At 38.2% G+C, this 23,924-nt stretch overlaps 4 protein-coding genes and 1 long non-coding RNA gene across 6 annotated transcripts; 2 read left to right on the top strand and 3 right to left on the bottom strand.

The window, feature by feature from the left end:
- Positions 1-24: 24 nt before the first annotated feature.
- On the bottom strand, positions 25-1,724 carry LOC103945423 (senescence-specific cysteine protease SAG39-like). Its single transcript, XM_009355993.2, has 2 exons — positions 914-1,724; positions 25-804 (listed from the first exon to the last, which is right to left on the bottom strand). Exons 1-2 carry the CDS (start codon positions 1,353-1,355, stop codon positions 212-214), a joined length of 1,035 nt encoding a protein of 344 aa, XP_009354268.2. The 5' UTR covers positions 1,356-1,724; the 3' UTR covers positions 25-211.
- Positions 1,725-4,365: 2,641 nt separating this feature from the next.
- LOC103945421 (senescence-specific cysteine protease SAG39-like) lies at positions 4,366-5,560 on the bottom strand. Its single transcript, XM_009355990.2, has 2 exons — positions 5,119-5,560; positions 4,366-5,010 (listed from the first exon to the last, which is right to left on the bottom strand). Exons 1-2 carry the CDS (start codon positions 5,558-5,560, stop codon positions 4,418-4,420), a joined length of 1,035 nt encoding a protein of 344 aa, XP_009354265.2. The 3' UTR covers positions 4,366-4,417.
- A 6,906-nt stretch (positions 5,561-12,466) lies between these two features.
- On the top strand, positions 12,467-14,158 carry LOC103945420. 2 transcript variants are annotated; one of them, XM_048584136.1, is made up of 4 exons: positions 12,467-12,677; positions 12,788-12,832; positions 13,238-13,671; positions 13,847-14,158. In XM_048584136.1, the coding sequence occupies exons 1-3, from the start codon at positions 12,519-12,521 to the stop codon at positions 13,661-13,663; spliced, it is 630 nt and encodes a 209-aa protein (XP_048440093.1). In that variant the 5' UTR covers positions 12,467-12,518; the 3' UTR covers positions 13,664-13,671; positions 13,847-14,158. The 2 variants fall into 2 exon arrangements, with proteins under 2 accessions (XP_048440093.1, XP_048440092.1); XM_048584135.1 differs by having other exon boundaries at positions 13,832-14,157.
- A 3,409-nt stretch (positions 14,159-17,567) lies between these two features.
- LOC125477145 lies at positions 17,568-18,845 on the top strand. The gene is made up of 2 exons (XR_007258326.1): positions 17,568-18,350; positions 18,451-18,845. It is a non-coding gene; the product is annotated as an uncharacterized LOC125477145 (long non-coding RNA).
- A 1,150-nt stretch (positions 18,846-19,995) lies between these two features.
- On the bottom strand, positions 19,996-23,642 carry LOC103945419 (ubiquitin-conjugating enzyme E2 36). The gene is made up of 8 exons (XM_009355988.3): positions 23,467-23,642; positions 23,276-23,303; positions 22,481-22,567; positions 21,679-21,737; positions 20,911-20,952; positions 20,761-20,834; positions 20,458-20,555; positions 19,996-20,255 (listed from the first exon to the last, which is right to left on the bottom strand). The coding sequence occupies exons 1-8, from the start codon at positions 23,500-23,502 to the stop codon at positions 20,218-20,220; spliced, it is 462 nt and encodes a 153-aa protein (XP_009354263.2). The 5' UTR covers positions 23,503-23,642; the 3' UTR covers positions 19,996-20,217.
- Positions 23,643-23,924: the final 282 nt, after the last annotated feature.

The following is a 23,924-nucleotide window of genomic DNA, read 5'->3' as shown; positions in this document are numbered from 1 at the left end:
TTGGACCATATGTTCTTCTGGTCACCTGAGAATAAATGTGTACTTTTGCTGTCCTAATTTTAATCTTTCATATCAAATTTAAAAGTGCGTGATTACGATGAGAAATATCCATGCAATTATCATAATTATCTTATAAATATTTTAGACATACAGGTTGATACATATCAGACTACCTACAAGGCATATAGCTAGTAGGCATTGATTTAATTGACTAAGCTGTGGGGTAAGAGGCAGACATAGCAATCCCACAAAGTCCTTCAGGTGCAGCAACATCTCTTTGCATTCTTATGTACCCAGCTTCGCCCCATTCTGCACCCCATGAGTTCTTCACTAGCCAATACTTAGTCCCGTCGTCACTCACGCCATATCCAACAGCGGTAACACCATGGTCAAGACTCGTTCCACAAGTTCCAGTGAAGACACCACTTGAATAGAATTGGAAGTCGGAGCCGCTAGCATCGATGGCAACGGAAACAGGTTGATGAGCAACAGCGGTTAGAAGGGCCTTTTCACTATTTGCAGGCACATCCTCAAAGCCAGTTATCTTGGCTGCAATGATGGCTTCCTTCTTGGTGTTACATGTACCATCAACACCGTTGTACGGGTAATTTGTTTCCGTGCTAATCCCGTGATTTTGTTCGATGAACTGAAACGCATCGTCCATTAAACCACCCTCACAACCTTGGTCTTCACCAGCGGTGTCACAATCAACGAGCTCTTGCTCAGACAAAGAGATCAATTTACCAGTTGTAAGCTGTGTAACAACTTCGGTGGCGGCAACTGCTGAAAAAGCCCAACAGCATCCTGTATTTCGATTGGAATCAAAAGTAGTTAGATTAGGAATATATTAAAGATGAATATATACAGTGTCTCTCTAAATTAATGGCAGGAAGCAAGACCTTTATGTACTTACCACATTGGCCTTGGTCCTTAACGGGGGTTACAGCTCCTTTCTTTCTCCAGTCCATTGTTGCTGGCAAAGCAGCAGTCACATTTTCATATTTGAAAGAAGTCGTCTTCGTGGAACATTCATGGCCCTTGAATCCATTTCTTGAGGCTTTGAACTCTTCATTTGTAAGGTCTGCAAATTGATTGACACTTAATTTGTAAGGTTTGTTTGCATCCTTATTAGAAGATTCTATAAACGCCACATTTTCCTTGAATATCTTGAAACGGGTTTCCTTCTCATCGACGTCATTATATACATGGCCATAACGAGCCAACCATCGCTCGTATCTCCCATACATTGATGCATCTTGCAGACTGCGAGAAGTTGCTTGAGTAGACCAAGCTCCCAACATGAGGATCAAGCCCAAGCACATATACTTCCATAGCTGCCGGTTTAGGATCTCCATGGGTAGCTAGCTATTGTAGTAGAAGCAAGCTGGATTTTGGTAAAGGATATGATGATGAGCAGATATACTGAAATGGTAGACCTTGCTCTGCCATTTATATACTACTCAAGGTGGTAGAGACAATGGCTTTTATAGCAATTTCAGTGCCCCAAAAAATGATCAGCGTGGTACGTGCCTTAGAAAATATGTTGATATAGACCTGTAAGATTATTATTAGTAAATTGACCTTTCATTTAATTTGGGACCTGATGCTTACCTTTTTGTCCTTGTGTGCGTGATATAGTTTTTCACATTGTGTTCTGAAATGTACTCGTGGATCCTCAGGCGTTCATGAGAAGGAAACTCGTTTCAAGATATTCAAGGAAAAACTCGTGGATCCTTGAATTGTCCTTGAATAATTTGTAAGGTTTGGAGTCTCCAATAGGCCTGACAATTTCTTACACAATTAGATAACCTGATCTGATCCGAAACGACACGACAATAATAAGTTTGGGATTAACACGTCAACTATAATTGTGTTACCAGGTCACTGACAAATTCTTAACAGGTTTATCAACAGGTAACCCGTTTCAATCTGATAGAAAAAAAGTTAGTTTGATAATTAAACTACCAAAATACCTTACTACTAGAGGCATAGTATTTAATTAATCTCACATAAGTGAGATTAAAAAAATTCAATGCACGTTAAAAAGACCAAAGCATATTAAAAATACCGAAGCACAATAAAAAAATCATAATAATTAATCACAAGTATGAAAAATGTGAAGAAATATGCAAATGCTTGTGACCCCGCATCCTCTACAATTTGACGATGGGTACATTGTCGTTTGGATTTTTAAAATCCTAGAAACCCTTGTGAACAATGTGTTTCAAGGAGTTTAGAATAAATAAAAATTCATAATAATGAATGTAGAAGTGTGAAAAATGTGAAAAGAATATACAAACGCTCGTGATTACATCCTCTACACTTAGACGATGATTACATCTATGTGTTCCTATGCACATCCGTGCTCGTATATCAATTTGAGAACAAGTGTAAAGGCGGAGCCATAATTTTTTAATAATTGAGTCATAATTTTTGCCAAAAAGACTTCTTTGGATCATTTCATCGAGCTTCTGGTCGGTACCTACTGAAATATGTCGTAGTTTGTTGCTTTATATCAAGCGAGGCTTTTTATTAAACACTTGTTGAATACCATAATGTCGCACACAAGAAATAGGAGAAGAAAGACAAAAGAAAGAACGAAAAAAAAAACCTACAAATAATTGTACAGAGGTTGCACAAAAAAAGCAACAATTTGTAATTTGGTGTTTTTGACTTATTCTTTTCGTTTGCTGCAATTATGTTTAGGGGTCATATGAAAATATACAAATAAGTATGCTTTACGGTTTTAAAGCTAGCGGAGTTATGAGCAACCAATGACCCTATGTTGGCTTCACCACATAGTGGAATAATTTTTTTTTCCCGACCAAGCATGTCCTATTCGATGAGGACTTTTTCCCTTTTAAGGGACTCACATCTTCTTTGGGAGACGTCACGCCATCCGGTAAGCAATCCTCACCTGCCCTATTATTTACGTTTAATGTCACGACGAGGTCTCTCTTTACCGGTAACCAATCCGGTAACCAACCACTTCCAATCCCAATACTACAACCACTGAACAGGTTCAACATAATCCAAACACTTCCCTCGACCAACCGAGTCCTAATCCTGCTACACTTTTGTCATCCCCTCCCATACATCCTAACCTACCCTCAAATGAGCAAGTCACGGTATCTACAGAACCAGTGTCAGTGTTGCATGAGAATCCAAGTCATCGTATGACCACACGCTCATATTCGGAGATCATTAATGAAAATGTTACTGAGTCGGTAGATTCTTTGAATCCCTGTATGTATGCACGGGGAGTTTCATTCTCGGTCGGGATCATGGAAATGAGCTCCACGGTTTGATTACATCCTTACTCAGCAGGCCTTAGTTTCTGGGAACAATGGTGTACCCATCAACCGAGACCGCATCAGCAATTTCATGTCAGATCCAGTGCATGGAGCTATCAAAGTACGCGCCGAACTGAGACCTACAGTTGACATTTCAGTGACTGCTGATGCAGACTTTGTGCGACCAGAGTTGCGTCAGAGCAACTAAAACTCGAAGAACCTACTGCCTCAACTGGCCTATGGAGTTCCGTTTGGCTCCATATTTAAGGTGTGCTGTAGTTTATCCTAGTTTATTCGGTTTTTACTTATACTTCATCACGTTGCAAGGAGTTTAACGCTGAATGTTGTATTATGATTTTGCGGTTTAGTAAGTAGTTAAAATATTAATAATGTTACTGTGGATGGTGGTTCCTTCGAAGGTCTAGTTATTGGTTTATGGATGTAGTTCAAAGGGAAAAGAAAAGGTTTTTCAATTTTTGCAATAAACTAGGATATCTGGAGACACGAGAATGAGTAAATTGTCGCAGTGGCGTCATGTACTAATAAAATAAGAACATGTAAATTTTTGTTCATGTATTCTTATTGTACGAGACATTACATAGTAGTGTACTTGTGCTATATAAGTTGTCCATCACCACTTATCCACATAGTAGTGTACTTGTGCTATATAAGTTGTCCATCACCACTTATCCCTTGACCAAAAAACAGCAAATGACCCACTAAATTTGGCCATAATTCATTTGTTGCTATAGGGATCAAATATTTTTTCACAAGAGAGAATTTAAAAACTTATTGGGGTCAAGGGATTCCAATGCACCCCCCCTTGGCTCCGCTAGTGGTGGGGGCAGTGCCAACTTGGACCATATTTCCTTTTGGTCACCGGGTGACCAAGATGGAGAATAAATGTGCTCTTTTGATGTACTAATTTTAATCTTTCTTATCAAATTTAAGTTGTGTGTGATTAGGAATCCTTGAAAACCAAATCACCAAGGGAGTGAGTATTAAATTAAGATGAGAATAGCCAAAAATTATCTTAATTAATCTTATAAATGTTTTACACATACAGGTTGATACAGATCATACTACCTACAAGGCATATCGCTAGTAGGCATTGATTTAATTAACTAAGCTGTGGGGTAAGAGGCAGACATAGCAATCCCGCAAAGTCCTTCTGGTGCAGAAACATCTCTTTGCATTCTTATGTACCCAGCTTCACCCCATTTTGCACCCCATGAGTTCTTCACTAACCAATACTTAGTCCCGTCGTCACTCACGCCATATCCAACAGCGGTAACACCATGGTCAAGGCTCGTTCCACAGGTTCCATTAAAGACACCACTTGAATAGAATTGGAAGTTGGAACCGCTAGCATCAATGGCAACGGAGACAGGTTGATGAGCAACAGCGGTTAGAAGGGCCTTTTCACTATTTGCAGGGACAACTTCATAGCCAGTTATCTTGGCTGAAATGTTGGCTTCTTTTTTGGTGTTACATGTACCACCAACACCGATGTAGGGGTAATTAGCTTCTGTGCTAATCCCGTGATTTTGTTGGATGAACTGAAAGGCGTCATCTATCAAGCCACCCCAACAACCTTGGTCTTCACCACCAGTGTCACAATCAACAAGCTCTTGCTCAGACAAAGAGATCAATTTACCAGTTGTAAGCTGTGTAATTCCTTCGGTGGCGGCTACTGCTGAAAAAGCCCAACAAGATCCTGTATTTTGAGTGGTATCAAAAGCAGTTAGATTAAGGAATAAATAAAAGATGAATATATAGTGTCTCTCTAATGTAATGGCAGGAAGCTAGACTTTTATGTACTTACCGCATTGGCCTTGGTCCTTGACGGGGGTTACAGCTCCTTTCTTTCTCCAGTCCATTGTTGCTGGTAGAGCTGCAGTCACCTTTTCATATTTGAAAGAATTTGTCTTTGTGGAATACTCATGGCCCTTGAATCCATTTCTTGATGCTTTGAACTCTTCATTTGTAAGGTCTGCAAATTGGTTGACACTTAATTTGTAATTTTTGTTTGCATCCTTATTAGAAGATTCTACAAACGCCACATTTTCCTTAAATATCTTGAAACGAGTCTCCTTCTCATTAACATTGTTATACACGCGACCATAACGAGCCAACCATTGCTCGTATCTCCCATACATTGCTGCATCTTGCAGACTGCGCGAAGTGGCTTGAGAAGACCAAGCTCCCAACATGAGGATTAAACCCAAGTACATACATTTCCACACCTTCATGTTAAGAAACTCCATGGGTAACTTGCTAGCGTATTAGAGAGGAAGCTAGGGTTGGATTTGGTAAAGGATATGATGATGAGCTGATATACTGAAATAGTTGACTTGCTCTGCAGTTTATATACTAATTAAGGTGGTACACAGAGTGGTGTTTTTAGGTATTTCAGTGCTCCAAAAATGATCAACGTCGTACGTGCCTTGCAAAATATTTTGACATAGACCTATAAGATTATTATTAGTAAATTGACCTTTTGTCCTTGTGTGCGTAAAATACTTGTTCACATTGTGTTCTGAAATGTAATCGTGGATCCTCAACCATCTTGTATTTCCCTTAGTAAAGGATGGTGTGATAATCATTATTTCGTCTTTTGTTTTTGTTTTTGTTTTTATTTAATTGAAATCTAAATTAAAAACTGAAATCTTATTTGGTATCTCATCGCCACTACTGGCGGAGATGGTGGCAGCTCGATCCGCAGTGATGTTTGCATGGGATATGCATGCCGAGTCGGTGGAGTTTGAAGGAGATGCACAACTAGTTCTTGCGGTGTATAACGGAATACAGCGGACGATACGCCTCCTTTGGGGCATGTGTTTAACGATAGTCGACAATTTATGCATTCAATTCCCCAAACAAGGCTGACTTTCACTAAAGGGAGGCAAATAAGGTCGCACATAGTTTGGCAAGATTGGGTTTGTTCTTGGATCAACAAATGCTCTGTTTCGAGGAACCTCTTGATGTAATCACTGATCTTATGTTTGAGGATAGTACAGTTTTGTAATTTTGTTGGCGCAGGTCGCTCTATTTTCCTTTGACCGAGTTGAAATCCCCGGCAAAGTTTTTATCAAGACCCATTTATTGCATCGTATCCTCTATTTATACGCATTCCTTTCGTCGTATTAATGAATATCGTAGTTGCTCTAAAAAATTTCTCATTTTGCTCTTTTACGTCTTTGAAATTTCATGTTCTTCTTCTTCTAATTTATTCACATCTTTCTTTTAATCTCTTCCTAAATTGATTTACTCGAGTTTCTTTTCAGAATTTCGGTTTAGCAGATCATTGGCATGCACAGATATACAAGAAGATCTACAAAGTTCCCAAGGTGAAACTTTAAATTCCTTCATATTCTTACATTCTGTTTTTTTTTTTTCTTTTTTTTTTTTGTCAAAGTGCAACTTTTATTACTAACCAAAAACAAACATACATATCATAAAAGCCCAAAGCAAACACATGGACAAGCAAATAGTGGGCCAAAACAACACAAAGTACCATAGGGCCAACCAACTATTGCAACCCAAACACAAAGACTAATTTACAAACTCTAGAAGCAACCACTGCAACCCTCTTCGATGTAGTAACCCCCATCCATCCAAATCCTCCTCCAGAACCTAGTATTCCCTCTTCAGATGCAACATCCTACTGCGATCAGCTACATGAGCACAGCCACAAAGTACGAATAGCCAGCAACAGCACAACGGAAGCCAGCTATCGAGATGAAGTTCGTGGAAACCCACGAACAATGCTGCCGAAGAAGGCAAAGAAACATGAGAAGGTGATGGTGTAGGAAACACCCAAGCCAGTGACGACACAAGAGCTCTACACAAGATCTCCACAATAAACATGGCTAAACACCAGAATAAAGATGAAACAATAAGAGGGACACTAACTGGGCAAGAGGGATAGAATAGATCTAGGTTAAAAACAGGGAGAGAGAACAGTAGAAGCAAAGAGCTAAGAAGAGAAAAAAAGAAGGAAGGAAACGGCGATTGACCCTAGCCGCGGCTAGGGTTGGCGCCACCGGTTGTTCTTGATTTGTGAAGGCTCACACCAGAAGGTGAGAACAACTCTCAGTAGGAGAGAAGAACTCTCACTCGGAGAGAAAGGTACTGAGACTCCATTCTTACATTCTGTTTGGTCCTTGAGAAAATATTAAAACTAATGAACTATTGTTATGTTGATCGATTATATTTAGTAATGATCCCTTAACTTTAATTTAATTGGAGCAATGGTTCCTTAACTAAAAATTCATTAGCATGGGTCCCTCAACTCATCGAAATGTGCAACAATGGTCCCTCAACTAAAAATTCATTATCATTGGTCCCTCAACTTTAATCCAATTGGAGCAATGGTCCCTCAACTTTAACCCAATTGGAGCAATGGTCCCTTCAACATAACTTATTTCACAAAATTGTGACAAAGTTGACGAAAAAGACTATAGCTACACGTTTTGATGAGTTGAGAGACTCTGATTGTAGCAATGGTCCTTCCAACATAACTTATTTTGACAATTTTTTTACGAAGTTGACAAAAAGGACTATAGCTACACATTTTGATGAGGTAAGAGACCAATGGTAATGAATTTTTAGTTAAAAAATCATTGCTACAATATTTCATATCTGCTCTCGAGATCATCGCGTGATAGACAGGCCGTTGGAGAGAAGTGGGAGGCCCACCTGCGGTCCTGCGCCTTGCGTCATTTGGAGAAGGAAGATGGGCCTGCGGGCCTGGCTATCTGGCAAGGGAAATGGAGGCGCATGCTTTGGGCCGAGGGGCGATATGCTGGGTCTGCGGCCTAGTATGTTGCTCCATATATATATATATATATATATATATATTTCGCCTTTTTCATTTGAATTGTCTTCTAAATATTTTTTTAAGAAAATTAATGATAAGGATTTCAAAACTTTGAATCTTAATTAAAAAACCATCGTATATATAGTTTTATTTAATGATTAGGACAAAACCCAACTGTAAATGAGTCCAAGAAAGATTGGCCCAAGCACGAATTTCCAATTTAACCCTTACGGCAAACGTTGCTCCGTTTATTTGGTTTGTTTCATTGCAGATGAAGAGAGGGAGCTTTTGTACAGTTTCTACAAGATTCTACGGATCTGATATTAATTTTCTCTCAGCTATTTTCTCATTTCATGAACCCAGTCACTGATCTTTTTCTCTATTAAATCAACAAGATCCCATATGACTTGATTCCATGATTCTCCGATTCATCAGGTAATTTTCTATATGAAGATCCACCTCTTCCTCCGTCATGGGAAGCGAAGCCCAAGCTTCGACCTCCGCTTTGGGTATGCATGTGTGTGTGTATAATAAATGTCATCAGTGAAGTGCTTGAATAATAAAAAATAGGATTTAGCGTTTTGTTAGAATTGATAACTGGTATTGGGTGGAAAAAAATTATCAATAATTGTAAGGTTTCCGGCCCAATTTCAGTATAAAAAAAAAAAAAAAAATTGCATTCTTTGTGTGTGAATTATGTAAGTTATTATGTTTTTTCTTTTTATATTGGAAATTACAGGGTTTGTGTTATTTAAAATTCTGGAGTTTGCAGAGAGAAAAATGAAAGAGGAAGCAGCGCAGTGAGCGTTCGTTTTTATAGCGGTGGAGAGAGGAAGATCGAATAGGAAAGTTCCGGAAAGTACCCGACCCGATTATTTGGAGCCCTACACTTCCGTTCCCGGCGTTTGTTGGGTGCAGTAGAAAAATATTTTTCGTAAAATATTATTTCAATTATTCGAATTTTATAAGGATTGAAATGATTAAAATAGAGAAATGCATGTTAAAATGTACCTATAATGATGTTTAATTGTTAGAAAATGAAAATTATGACAAATTTTTCTTTTGTAATTTTTAAGTTGTTAAATAAAAAACATGTAGATGGGTGAAAAAATAGGTAAACGGGTAAAAAAATGATAAATAGATTTAAATACGGGTAAACGGATAAATAATTATTGTTAAATGGGTAAACGATTATGGGTATGGTTAACTGTTTATAAACGGTTATGGGTATGAGTATAATCGTTTATGCAATTACCTAATGGGTAAACGGTTATGCGAGTATGAATATAAACGATTATGAATAAATAACCGTGGTTACCTATTCACTATATTCGTTGCTCATCCCTACAAAGAACAACATGAACCCCAACAACACACAAAACAAGCCCAAAATCTACTTTGGAGCCCAGCACACACAAACCACAAAACAGGAAAAGTTCTAAGCATCTATAACAACTGTAGTTGCTCCCCAGCCGTCGAAGGTCTCTAGACGAAGCATAGAAGCCGTCGACCACCACTATTGATTTGCGGCTTTGTTTTGATTTATTTAAAATCTGAAAACTGAAATCTTATAAAATAACTACTTTTAATTTTCGGTTTTAAAAAAAAAAAAAGAGCTGAAAACCAAAAATCGAGATAAAGAAGTTGGTTTAAAACATCATAATCTATCTTATGAATAACCCATTTTTATTGCAATTTTCTCGTTGATCGTAGTTCCACCTCAGCAAACATTCAATACTAGGAGAAATTTTTAGTTATGACGGAAACACGGATGGTACATCACGTGTTTTTATATAAGTGGTGAAAAACTTTAATTTTCCAATTATTAACCTTTTAACACTGATAGGAGCATTTTTATGCGACTTAATTGGCTTGTTCTCATGCATTTATGTTGTTTTTCCTTAGTTAGTTTAGTGTTTAAAGTCATTTTCGTGTAATTTCAGGTTTTAGTGTCAAAGTATGCAAAAAGAAGCAATTTGGAGCATTCTAGAGCATTTTTGGGCCAAGATTGGATAGTGCAAGCATGGAGGCATGAGGATGGACGAATTTGAAGGCTTGAATTCAGTTAGGGAGCTGCAAGGGGGCCTAAAAACCTTATTTCTAGAAGGCTTTATCTATTCACACATGGTGCCTAATTTCTGTATTGGAAGAACAAGCCATCCTAGCTTGTCACTAGCCGTCCTACCTTGTCTCCTAGCCGTCCTACCTTGTCTCCTAGCCGTCCTAGCTTGTCACTAGCCGTCCTACCTTGTCTCCTAGCCGTCCTAGCTTGTCACTAGCCGTCCTAGCTTGTCACTAGCCGTCCTAGCTTGTCTCCTAGCCGTCCTAGCTTGTCTCCTAGCCGTCCTATCTTGTCTCCTACCTTGTCCAAGCCGTCCTACCTTGTCCAAGCTACACACATATATCCTTTAAGTGTTTCATGTATAGAATTTCTGGTACAAAACCTTTTGGTTTCAACTAAGTTCTAAACCTTTCCTAGCCCTATAAATAAGGCTTTGTAGCAAGGCACTAAGGGGATCACTCATTCACCCAATTTTCGTCCATTCATCTAGCCACACCACTCTACACATCCTAAAATCCTAGAAACACAATTCCAACCAAACACTACACCTTGCCGTGCCTATCCTCCATCCAATTCCATAATCCCTGATCCTAAAACACATCCCAACCATCCTTTCCACCTTTGTGCCATAGCAAGGAGAAAGAAGGAAGGACTCTTGGATGCTCAAGCTTCGTCGTTGGTGCATTCTAGGTGTAATTCGTTTTATGATTTCAATGTTTAATTTATTTTCCTTTCATTTGCTATGAACATGAGTGGCTAAACCCCTATTGGTTAGGGGTGATTTCGAAGCCATAACTATGTGTGCAAGATGATTTGATAAATTCCAGTTATGAGTTCTTGAATCGTGAATGCAATTGGCTTAACTGTGCGAGTAATAACATATTTGTGTTTGTTAATTAGGGGTCGACACTTAATTGGCTTGCATGAATATGATGCTAGAATATAAGTTTGTTTCACATAATTGTCACACACTTATATTCACAAGTAGTGAAGGTTGCTAGTCACAATCGCGTTAAGTTCAATTCCTAGCATAAGTGTCATGATGTCATAGTCACAAGTGCTTTGTCAATGCTTATAGTTTTCATTGAACGTAATGATCTTTGATTGTATCTTTATTATGATGTCATGTAAGGAACTTTTGAAGAATGCTTTGGGTTGTCGTATGATGTCATCCAATTCAATAACACAAGGAAAACTTGAGAATTAACTAGTGATGTCACGGTTAATTTGGGGCATTGTCATTCATAATTCTATGAAGGAATAACTGGAAATCGAGTCATTTGCATACTTGTCATGTGTGGAGAAAGAACCCCTAACTAGTCCATCATCCATTAAAAACCCCAAAAACGTTTCAAAATCAGTTTTACTTTGCAATCTGTTTTCTCAACTTTAATTTCGTCCAAATCAAATCCCCCTTTACTTTGAAGTCTCAATTTAGTTAGAAATTGTTTTGGTTCATGTTTTTAAGTGTTTTGAGTCAAGTTTTCAACCAATTTCGTCCAAATTAGTGTAGGTGCTCAAAACTGCCCAGAAAGTGGTTTTTAGGCAGTTTTGAGTCTTCTAGTTGCTGTTTTGAGTTTTTGTTTTGTTTTAGTGTTTTAACTTTGGTTTTTCATTCTTTGAGTCCAAATTAGTGTTTTTAACTTTGTTTTGGAGTTCTTAGGTCAGTTTTCAAGAGTTTAGCAATCCCTCCTAATCCCCGGTTTTGAACGATCCCTACTTACATACTTTGCTACAATTGTCAGAAGAGGGTTTAATTTGTGTGCTTAATATATTTCGCATCAAACACATATATACCATCATTTATATGAGAACACGTAACGTACCATATCGTGTGACGATCACATTGAAAAATCTCTCCAATACTAGGAGGATGAGTCAGCTGTCAGCCTCCATTTACTACCAAAATTAATCAAATTTTCCCTTGTATCTATCTTACCCTTCCGGAGCTTTTGTTTTTGTCAACCCAAAATTGTTTTCATGGGTGATTTATGACTATCAAATTAAGTTTTTTTTTTTTTTTTTTCCTCAAATAGGAGCAAATTCGTGCACGTCATCATTCAATTACTCTGTTTCTTCTTGAATTTTGTTTTCTCAATTAAGTGTGAGGTTTCAATTTAAGTTTAGCAATTATTTAATATTCAATAGTGTAAAAATACAATAAAAACTTGCGTTGCAATCCTAAAATAAAAGCATTGTAGTGAAAGAGTTGATATATTTCGTACAAAAGCACCCAATGAGCCTAAGAAAATAAGAAAAAGAAAAGAAAAACAAATTGATAACCCAACCGCTATACAAACAGAAGAGTAGCCTGTTGCAAAAGAGCAGAAGCAGAGCGCACATGGATATGGTGAGTGAGAGTGCGAGTGCGAGTGCGAGTTCGAGTGCAAGCAAAAGGAAGACGACGAGTTTCCACAGCGAGAAGATGACTCTAGAAGATTACCTTCTCCTCATTCAATCCAACTCCCACCTCCATCTCACCGTCGCTCATCTCAATCAGGTTCGTCTTCTTCTTCTTCTTCATCGTCTAAGTTATTCACATTTTTTTTTCTTTTAATCTCTTCCTAAATTGATTGATTCGAGTTTCTTTTCGGAATTTCGGTGTTGCAGATCATTTCCATGCACGGATACAAGAAGATCTACAAAGTTCCCAAGGTGAAATTTCAAATTCCTTCATATTCTTACCTTCTGTTTGGCCCCTGAGAAAATATCGTAACTAACGAACTATTGTTATCTTTATCGATTATAGTATATGCCTTGAATCGTGATGGTTTCTTCTCTCTAGGATGTTTTCTAGTTTAATTTTCCATAGTTTGTTGAAATTTGCTTCAAGTCTTGGCCCATTTTTCTCATACTTTCTCGCTAACTAAACAAGTCCTAAATCCTAATCCATCGCATTTCCTTTTCTTTTTTTTTTCTTTTTTTCCAAACATTTTTCATATTTATTTGAAATTTGCTTCAAGCATTGGCCAATTTTATTTTCTCACACTTTCTCGGTAATCAAACAAGTCCTGATCCATCGCATTTCGTCTGCTTTTTCCCCAATTTTGAAATCTCAAGGCACGTTTGAGCGACGCCGTGAGCTCGCTGCCGCTGGTCGATCCGGCTCGCTCGACGCTCAAAGACTACATCTCTCCGTTTGTGATCACCACCCTGGAGGACGTCGTGGCCGACCTCGCCGACCTCAACTGGAAGGAGTGCTGCGTCACATCCGTCGAAACCCTAAGCTCATGGAAACACACAACCTCCGCCCCTGCTCCTCCTGTGAGCCCCAGCCACGACGTCGTCCAGTACTTGCAACCTCAACAATCACCGCCGTTGGCCCTTGATTGCAGACCCTACGGCGTCGTTTCTGCTCCCAACTCTGCTTCCGGGACTGCTCATCCACAGAAGAAACTGGTGACGAAGAGGAAGAGGAAGCGATCGCCGGTAGCCGCCGGTTTCGCTCGTGCTGCTTTGGACTCTGTTTCGTACGGATCGTGCTGACGTCACAGGTACTGAATTTTCGCGACTCACGCTTTGCGTGCATGCTTTTTGCTTAGTTATTTTTAAACTTATATATAATTATTTTGTTTTTTTCTTTTCTGGTTTCAGTAAATAAATTTTGGTGTGGTGCGCCTGAAATTGGGTATTCTGCTTTTTTTTTTGTTTCAGTTGTTTTTTTCGCAGCACGAACTTACCGTGTTGGCGGGAATTGGGGACGGGAATGGTAGAGCTGTGGTACTCGTGAAAGGATAGGGGTATTTCTGGAAATTTCTGGCAGAAGTGGTACAGGTTGTGTTTGTCAAGTAATGTTAACGGGTATTTGGGTCTTTTTATCTTTATTCCTTCCTAGCTAGTGGTGGTGGTAATTTTGGTAAACTGAATCCAATGCATCTATGCGTCTCCTGGTTTCCTTTTAATTTGGAAGATTCATTAATGCACGCTTTTATTTTAAATAGTGCAATTTACATCTTTTAATTTTCAATCATCGTGTTGAATAGATTGAAAATATCAAAGAAAATCTCAACATAAAAAGAAAAATTTACATGATATGATTATACTATCAAGATATGTTCTTTGTCAATAAAATAAAAACTTATGTAAATTTTGTTTAAATGCTCTTTTTTCATTGACATGGAGTGTTACTGAATGATAAAACTATATCATATAAGTTATTCTCCAACACAAAACTTGGTGAGTAATGTTTTCAATCATTTGATCCAGAAGACCATCTCTACTCCTAGGTTTAGCATTTAGAATCCAAACCCCCTCCCAAATGCTTTAACTTAAGCTCCTATTAATTTTTTTCAGTGAGCTAAGCTCCTTTGGATTTAGAAATTAAGCCCAAAATTCAAAGGCCTATAAAAATTTGGAAACAGACAATTAACTGCAATTTGTAACAAACAAAGAGACGGGGAAAGTAGATTATCGGAAACCCATCCTCAGAGACTTGGAGTTGAAGCTGCCGGCGGCTGCTTGAACCTCCTCGTCCCGAACCCCAACTGCTTTTCTTTTCCTGGAATTTTGTGCATACACAGCGGAACAGAATGCAACGGTTGCGATGATCAGAAGATGAGACGGAAGTGAATCGTTGTAGAGATTGGTTATATCAGCAAGAGACTTCCTCCTCAACCCCATCTTGTCATCACATAATTTCTTCTTGGAAGATGACGATCTGCAATTTCCACGAGCTGGCATTGGCTTGGGGTTTGCGGTTACCGCCGGAGTGGGAATGGGAGGAGGAGGGATGTTCTCTTTGTTGTTGTGAATACCAATGGCAATGGCCTCCTCTTCCTCCATTACTAATGAGTTTGTGTTGTTGTTTGTTGCTGTGACGAGGGAAGGAAGGGAGTGAGCTATTTGTAATATTTGTGGGTGCCATGGGATTGGATTTTGGATTTGGAGGGATGTTTGAATTATTCTTGGGCTTTAAAACTGAAATTTTGGTTGGTGTTTGAATATTTTGACTTTAGTAATTGAGGAGATCTGAACTGCCAAATTCCAAATGTTAAGAAAAAAGTTTGAAATTTCCCGGGCCCCACCGATCCGGCAATTGGCAGTGGTACAAAGTGTGCATTTTGTTTCATTATTTTCGAAGTGTTGATAATGTTTATCATTTTATTTATTAATGATTGATTCAATTGGGATTTTGAAAGATTTTAATTCTTTTAATGAATCTAGAGATATTCAATCAAGATTTTAAGTGATTCTCTGAAATTCAAGGTGTATTCAATTATAATTTTAAGATAGTTTATTAAAATCCTTAAAAATTCAGATGCATTCAATTAAGATTTTAAAAAAATTTACAACATTTCAGGTGTATTTAACTAGAAATTGATTTTAAAGAATTTGAGAAAGTTGAGGAATTAGAAGGAATTGGAGAGTTTTCGTAGTGTATTTTAAACATCTACAAATCTCACATCTTCTCATGAGATTTCGAAGAAATTGAATTAAAATTTTATATGGAATCTCTACAAATCAATTAAACTTCATAAAAATCCATGAATTTATAAATATATTAAAATCTCTCAAATCATCAATTGAATACAACACCTAAATTTTAATATTTATATCTGTCTATTACACAAATTTTAAATTTTAATGTTCCCATGGTGCAAAATTACAAACTCACTTTGGGCGGGGAGGGAGGGGAAGGAAGGAGCCGCCAAATCAACACGGAAATGTCACCCAAATCAAATATTTGGCTCCCCTTTTTGTTTTGCCGCCGCAATCAAATGTCAAATATGATTATGCTCGCTACCGGTGCGCACGGGCCGAATTATATGCGTTACAACACAAAATTATATTAGACAAAATACAATATTACCTATGATTATGCTTTTCATTTTTAATATATAATAATATGATTAAATATACAAAATGCGAATATAATGAAGCATATATAAATGTAACAATAATATGATAAAATTTGGGATCAGATAAATGTATTTCAATTGTCATCTAAATTTTTCGGAAATGTTCAGACTTAGAATAAAAAAATTTCGTACAGATTAGAATTTTCAATCCAAACCAAACACTAGAGTTTGAATACTCGTTCGGATTGCTGGCCACCCCTAAAGTTCCCTTGTGCAACCAATCAAGGCAATAAAAGTTTCCATTTACGTAAAGGAATTGTTATTAGCACTCTAAAAATTTTATTCTACACTCCAAACTTTTTATAATTGGAAAGAAAAATACACTTGTGAGAAATGTAGAATGAAATTTTTAAAGTGTCATTAACACTTCTCTTACGTAAACTAAAATGTGCGATTGCATCAGATTTTGGACACAATGGTTTCGTCTTGCTCATCCATAGCCCTTGATATTCTTTTTCTTTTTCAAAGTGGATTGGATTGGATCATGAACACCCCTAACGTTGGGATGACCATGATGAATTTAACCAGCTAGTGTAATGGACAGAAGAACAAAATATTCGAAACAGAAAGGACGAAATGGATTTCTTTGTATGTATGACAATTTGAGTATATATATATAGAAGCCAGAAAAGAAGAAACAACTGGAACACGTAAAAGGAATTATCTGAAACCCATCCTTAGAGATTTGGAGTTGGAGCTGGCGACTGTAATGGAATTAAAATCCTCAGCTGACTTTCTTTTCCGAGAATTCAAGGCGGATGCAGAGACGGAGGACGAAGGGAAGGAAAGTGGTGGTAGGCTTGGCGATTGAACCGAATTGTTGTACGAGTACAGGTTGGTGACATCTGCAAGAGGCTTCCTCCTCCTCAGCGGCCTCATTTTAATACATTTATTGGAAGATGACATGGTTTCGGCAACTGGGTTGGTCAGCTTTGCCGTTGCAGTTGCAGAGAATGGGGTTGGAGTTGGAGGGATGTTCTCTTTGTTGTTGTGCTCACCGTCACGGCAGGCGATGGTGGTGGCCTCCATTAATCCAACACGTTGAGAGAGTTGAGAGACAAAGTGTTTGGTATTGAATGAGAAGAATGGATGGTTGGGTTGGGTTTGGTGGTGGGCATATTTGTAATGCTCTGAGTTTGCGCGGTGGCGGTGGTTTCTAATTCTAAATTCTAAAATGTGTAATTTTCATGCGCCAAACAGATTGGGATTTGGGAGGGAGGGACAAATAGGGAGAGATTCAGATTTTGTTGTGACAACTGGCAAATTACAAAATGTGAGAGAGAAGGGTTGAAAAATTAACCAAAAAGTGTTGGAGCCAAAATGCCAATAATACAGAAGTGGAAATTTTGGGCGGGGGAGTGGAAAGAGCCAAATCTCAAAAACGAAATCTAGTGTAGTTTGTGGTAGGGGTGGGCAAACAGGTATAGGAACTGTAGGTCAAGACGGGTATAGGCCGGTTCCTAATTTTGAAAAAGAGAAACTGGGACGGGCCTTTGTAATTTTCGGTTTGGGCTGGTTCTCGAAGTATAGGAACCACGGGTACCCGAACCAGCCCGTTTGTAGTTGAAATGGATGGACAAGATTGAAGAGATCATCTCTCCATCCAATCTTAACCGTTAGTTTTAGGTTTCCTTGTCCTCGACCTCAACTCTGTCACTCAAGTCCTTGAACTCGATTCCGTCTCCCATAGTCTCTCTCCAAAGCCAGTGCCTTATTAGCAACCCAATCGACAATTGATGGCGCTACGAGGACTGGAGCAACAACCCAATCTCACTAGTCACCCCTCTCAAGTCTCACCAGTCACTGTCACTACAACCAAAAACCAAATCTTTCTCTTTCTCTCTCTCGAACCCTTTCGAGTTTTTAAAGCACCGTCATCATTGAGACCATCGTTATCACCATCACCAACCATGTCGTCGTCATCGAAGAAGATCACCCTCAAGAGCTCGGACGGCGAGTCGTTCGAGATTGAGCAGGCGATGGCGCTGGAGTCGCCTACCATCAAGCACATGATTGAGGATGATTGCGCCAATAACTACATGTTGACGCCACGAAGCCCGACAAGAAGATCTCCGAGGATGATCTCAAGGCCTTGGATCATAATTTGGTTTGATTCTAGGGTTTCAGAATTTGGGGATTCGGTTGGGTTAAGGTTTTTTTGATTTAGGGATTGGGGTCTATTGTGTTGTTTCAGGGCCTAAGGTTACTGATTTTGGGGTTTTCTATAATGGTGGATTAAATTTGAATGGCGAGCAGGTATTGGGTGGTGTCTTTGCTGATTCAAAACTCGGCGTCGTCTCTATGGACCTCCAAAAGTACTTCCGCTGTTTCATTTTTCTTCTACAATTTTATTTCTTTAGCAATTCAATTTTTTTTTTCCGATTTGGGTATTCATTGGATTTTATCGATGTGAAGCTAATGTAAGGTGAATGATTACTGATCTGGAGAGTTGGCGGTGGAGATGAGCAGTTGCAGGCCTCTTCGTGTTTGATTTCGAGCGACGCAGCCACAGGTGGTGGTGGGAGCTGCTCTTCTAGTTTAGGACACCGATTGGACTCAGCCTCAGGGACTAATGCTACAGCATCCGCTGCCACAACACAAAACGGTTGCTCAAAAGGCAAGAAAGTGGTGGTCCGGTTAGGACTCGTGGACCTGGCCCGTTTCAAATGGGCCGAGTTAGGTCCGGTTCCAACGATCGTATTTGTAATATCCAACCCGACTCGTGGCCACCCCTAGTTTGTAGTTTAGGCTCTCTTACAGCATGCTTAGTGCTAGAAATCAAAATAAGAAAGGTTAATCTTAGTTTACTACTTTTAAGTTTCTTGGTTTTCAACATTTGGTACAAAAAGTTTTTTTCATCCTAGTTTGGTACCTAAAGTCTCAATTATGGGACAATTTCATACATCCGTTAATTTTTCCATCAGAACCTCCGTTAATTGATGACGTGATTAGGCACCATGTGTCATTATGGATCACGTAAATATTAAAAATTAAATTTTTTTTTATCCCTTCTTCTAACCCTAGCTATCAGGGCCCAAAACAATTTTTTTTTTCTTGGCCGCCCCTCACCCCCATGACCCTCTTTGCTAACGACGCCTCCTCAAGGCCGTCCACTCCCACATCGCCGCCACTAGCCACACTGACATTAAGTTTTAGCAGCTGGTGAAGGGAGGGAAGGACGGGGTCGAAGGGGTGAGGAGCGGCCCAGATAAAAAAAAAAAAAAAAATGTTTTGGGGCCTCATAGCTAGGGTTAGAAAAGGGTATAAAAAAAATTTAACTTTTTTTTTTTAAATTTTACATTTTAAATTTTTAAATATTTACATGAGCCCTTAATGACAAGTGACGTTCAGTCACTATCCACATGGATACCACATCATCAATTAATGAAAGTTCTGACAGAAAACTTAACGGATGTATGAAAGTATCTCATAATTAAGACTTTAGATACCAAACTAGACGAAAAAAACTTCATGTATTAAATGTTGAAAACCAAGAAATTTTAAAATAGTAAACTGAGATTAACTCAAATAAAAAATTGAATTCCGATCACAAACCATTCTTATATTTATAAATTTGAAGAATTAAAAGGACGATGGACCCACACAAATTTGGAAATTCATTTCCATATTTTAGAGGAATTGGATTTCTTGATAATAAGAGACGAGAAATCCATTCTGCATACCCATATTGCCCTCACACAATCATTGAAATTCCCCAAGAAAACCCAACGCTAGTGCATAGCGCTAGCATGCCTCGTTCTCCCTCATTAACAACCCTCGTTTTTCCCCACTAAACCGTAACCCAATACCCTATACCCAACAACCACTGCCCGTAGGCCACAAACCCACCATCAATTTCAAATTGTTGAAAGAAGAGAGGCAGAGATGGATCGCAAACCATATTCTGTTAATAGCAGAGCCGGCGGCAGTGCAACTGAGATACAAATCAACACGGGCAACAACGATGAACATATTCCGTGATTCAATTATTTGCAAATGTGATACATTCGCCTTGTGATCATAAGTTTCGACGGTGCAGTATGAGGAGAATGAAAGTGATTATCAACATGGACCGATGCGCTGGAAAATCTTCATGTCTGATAGTTCTTAAGTTCTAAGACCAAACACATACATGCTGTTCAACATTCGATCGAGAAACTGAAATTTTATAACTTCTCCGCATTATTCCCCACTCGCGTATAAACGGGTCCACTCCTTTGCTGCATGATTCAAGGGAAAAATAACTACTAAAGTTAACAAAACTATTCCTAAATGCATGTTAAAAGTTGGAACTAGTAGTCAGTAAATGGAGCAAATGAAAGGATGAAATTAAAGCAATAAAAAAAAAAAAAATTAAGCTCTCTACACGACGTAATATCCAAAGATTAACCAAATAGAGCAGTTGTGCGTAATTTTTAATACCTGTCTCAACAGCTTCTTCTTCATTTGTCTTCCAGTGCTTTGCAATGTTCTCAGAAAGCGGATCGTCAGGATTTGGAGCACTCAGAAGTGCTTGAATGCTGATCACACGTACTATATTGTGTTAGTAGTCATTTATATTTATCATGACTCAGGACCATAACAATGCAGTGACAATATCTTAATTTATTAGCAAAGATTCTAACATAATGCTGTGCAGATTTTTCGTTTTTCTCTTTCCGATCAAGCATAAGCTACTGTTTGAACATATAAGAAGAATTGTGTTGCGGGAATGCAATATGTCACCTCAGCAATACTGTTCGGATTTGAAGGGCTGGACTCCATTTGTCTTTCAGAATATCGAGGCATATCCTCCCAAGCTGTCAAAATAAATTCTTACCTTACTAGAAACTCAGGTGAAAAAATGGAAAGGGGTGAAAGGAGAAAGCCACTTACCTTGTCAATGTTAGGATGATATATTTTTGTCAGGAAACGGACCTGTTCGTGGGGAAGAGAAAAACATAAGACGAGATTAATTAGCATTCGAATTTTCACGGCGACTATGGTGACGTGACACAGTATTAAAAAGAAATATCTTTAAGGAATCATAACTAATTTCCTCTTTAAAAGAAAATATAGGCTCAAAGCTTTAAAAGTCAGCAACTGAATATTTAGAAGATATATACAATAACAGTTTCAATCAAGTAACTTAATAAGCTAGAACAGCACTGCATAAAGCCCAAAAATAACTACCCCTAAACTCTGAAGATCCTGATGTCCCGTAGAAAAGCCTACACCTGCACTTTTCTGACGAACTTATGTGCTTGGAACAGGCATGGTCACACACACACACACACACACACACAAGCATGCACGTGCACGCGTGCACACACCAACAGTGGCCTTTGTATTAGAACCTAGGGTAGTACAAGTAAATAATCCAAAGCAGGCAGACAAACATGTCCAAAAATATTCTTTACATAAAATGTAATGACATGGATCAAGAATAAGATCACATAAAAGAGGTTTGAAACAATTGAAAACCTGTGCAATTTCTAAGGTAACCAGTAAAAAAACTAACAATGTTTTCCCCTCCAAAACTAGGCAACCATATGAATCAATATGAACCCAATGATTCAAAATTACCACAAGTACCATTGTACGCATCTATAAAAACATAAATCTCAAAATATGCAATTAATTAACACCTAATTACACGTTTACCTTTGGAGGTACCATTGGATATTCTTCAGGCAAAAACAATTCCAACTTGAAAACCCCACCTAAGTCAATAAACAAATAGAAGTGTATGAACATGGCATACCAACATGAGGTGATATAAAGTGATAAATGGCTATGTTCGAGAACAGATACGGTAACATGTTACACTATGTTCGAGAACAGATACAATAACATGTTACAGAAGGTTCCAAAATATGATCTTAGAAACATTGGTGCAAAAGAATAGATAATCTAATCATAGAGAATGGCAAAAGGAATAATAATCTCTGGCTAGTCTATAAGTACACCTTACAAGTATCAGCTGTATAGCCAATAAACCTTTTGAACCAAAAGAAGAAAGACATTCTTCCTCTAGAATCAATTGGCACATCCCTTCCCTTAACTTTTTTTCCTAAAGGATTAAAATAGAAGAAAAAAGACAGAAAAATAAGAGGGAAAACTAGGCCTGCCATCCTTTCCCTGCCTTATTTTTCAGAAAAAAAATGTAATCCAAAATCTAACAAACCAAAGAAACCTTTTCATGAAATCAAAAGTTGTAAAGATGGTTAGTCTTGTAGCAATCACTTACATTTCATGTGATAATCTCCCATTGAATTACAAACATAATATTAAAAGTTTATAATGTGCAGAAATTTCAAGTTTGAAAGTTTGAAAAGAGAAAAAAAATATTAGGAAGCTATAGATGTATAACATACTCTTAGTTTTTGCCTCAATGAAGTAGAAGTAAAAGATGAAGGGTCTTTCACAAAATCCTAAATTAGAGAAACAAGAAGTGCCTAATCACCTTCATATGGAGATTGAGCTGGGCCAAGAATCATTACGTTGAAATATCGCATGTTTTCTTCTGCAGGAGAAGCACTGATTCCAGGAGCTGCAAAATAAAATCAGTAATTTGATGAAAAATCATAAAACCAACTTTAAAATTCCAATGTCAATCCATCAAAAGTTCACAACCCGAAACTAGAAGGCTTAATTTATAATATCACATCAGGTCTAGACTCATCAACGTATATATAGACGTTTGGTGACGACAAGGTCGAGGTAGTGTATCGAAAAGTAGGCCAAGATATGCCTGTAAATTTAAAAGTGCTTTGCCATACTGTGCTCCAGAAAGGGATTACGAGTAGTCACGAGTACACCACCAACACATTCTGACAATCAAACATACATATCCGATGCATAACCAGTTGGATCAAATGAAATAAGGTCAGCGGGAATCTTTAACACAAAAAAATGCAAATGGTATATCCCAATTCCCATATCAGCGGATCAACGAATTTATGAATGCACCATGTGAGCGGATTTGGCCTTTAAAAATATTTGAACCCATACTGAAAGAAGCAAAACCCATAACTGGAAACAGAAGAGGAGACCAGGAAAGGAGACCTTCCAAAAAAAAAAGCACTTTTCTTGTTCAACTTAAAGCTAAAACCTACTTCCAAAGGGGACGACTATCCATAATTACAACAATTAAAGTATAAAGCCTCAAAATTCCGCCGCCATACCTCAATTAATGCCATAACTTAAATTTAATTAGTAAAACTTATACATATAGAGAGAGAAAGAGAGAGAGAGAAACCTGGTTCGCTGAGAAGCCTCTGCGTCTCCTAAAGAAAGGAATCAGAATTCAGAAGTAATTCACATAAACGCCAAATCAGACACCAAAAACGAAAGATGAACAGAATAGTTATTGAATCAATATATATATATAGAGAGAGAGAGAGAGAGAGAGAGAGAGAGAGATGGTAGGGTTTAGAATAAGAAGAGAACCTTGATAATTCTTCTCGGAAGATTACTGTTCGCCATCAAATCTCTTCTTCTTCTCTTGAAAGTTGGAGGATTCCAGACGCCAAAGACTCAGAAGCTCTCTCTCTCTCTCCGAAGATCAGAAGTTCAGAAGAATCTGAAAGCCAGAGGGATGAACAAGACGGGGAAATATGGTCAACAGCTTGCGCTAACGGGGATGGTTTCCAACGTCCAACTCCCTACGCATTTATTATTATTTTATTGTTTTCTTTCAATCCCCTTCTCTCTCTGTATTTTTCACTCATCTTTCGGCCCAGAAGCCCATGGGCCCATTGGGGATCCCACCCGGTCGACCGACTGGCCGGTCATATGCACCGAGAGTTGAAAATAAATGAAAAACATAGATTCTCGCTGAATCATTTTCCTAGGGATCCGGGAATCCCGTAATGATGTCCGTTTATTTAAAATTAAATATAAATAGT

This window comes from the organism of the source record quoted next, unplaced genomic scaffold (genome assembly GCF_019419815.1).
Source record: "Pyrus x bretschneideri cultivar Hongxiangsu unplaced genomic scaffold, Pyrus_bretschneideri_v1 Contig20, whole genome shotgun sequence".
NCBI classification, from domain to species: domain Eukaryota; kingdom Viridiplantae; phylum Streptophyta; class Magnoliopsida; order Rosales; family Rosaceae; genus Pyrus; species Pyrus x bretschneideri.
This window is presented reverse-complemented; position numbering and strand designations above follow the sequence as displayed.

Bases quoted from the DNA above. Each gene is read 5' to 3' on its own strand.
- LOC103945423 (XM_009355993.2), bottom strand. From the start codon at position 1,355: ATGGAGATCCTAAACCGGCAGCTATGGAAGTATATGTGCTTGGGCTTG. The intron at 805-913 runs GTAAGTACATAA...ATCGAAATACAG, and splicing joins TAAGGACCAAGGCCAATGTG to GATGCTGTTGGGCTTTTTCA.
- LOC103945421 (XM_009355990.2), bottom strand. From the start codon at position 5,560: ATGGAGTTTCTTAACATGAAGGTGTGGAAATGTATGTACTTGGGTTTA. The intron at 5,011-5,118 runs GTAAGTACATAA...CTCAAAATACAG, and splicing joins CAAGGACCAAGGCCAATGCG to GATCTTGTTGGGCTTTTTCA.
- LOC103945420 (XM_048584136.1), top strand. From the start codon at position 12,519: ATGGATATGGTGAGTGAGAGTGCGAGTGCGAGTGCGAGTTCGAGTGCA. The intron at 12,678-12,787 runs GTTCGTCTTCTT...TCGGTGTTGCAG, and splicing joins CCGTCGCTCATCTCAATCAG to ATCATTTCCATGCACGGATA. The intron at 12,833-13,237 runs GTGAAATTTCAA...TGAAATCTCAAG, and splicing joins AGATCTACAAAGTTCCCAAG to GCACGTTTGAGCGACGCCGT.
- LOC103945419 (XM_009355988.3), bottom strand. From the start codon at position 23,502: ATGGCGAACAGTAATCTTCCGAGAAGAATTATCAAG. The intron at 21,738-22,480 runs GTGATTAGGCAC...TTATTGACTTAG, and splicing joins AGCTCAATCTCCATATGAAG to GTGGGGTTTTCAAGTTGGAA. The intron at 20,953-21,678 runs GTAAACGTGTAA...CCCCACGAACAG, and splicing joins ATCCAATGGTACCTCCAAAG to GTCCGTTTCCTGACAAAAAT.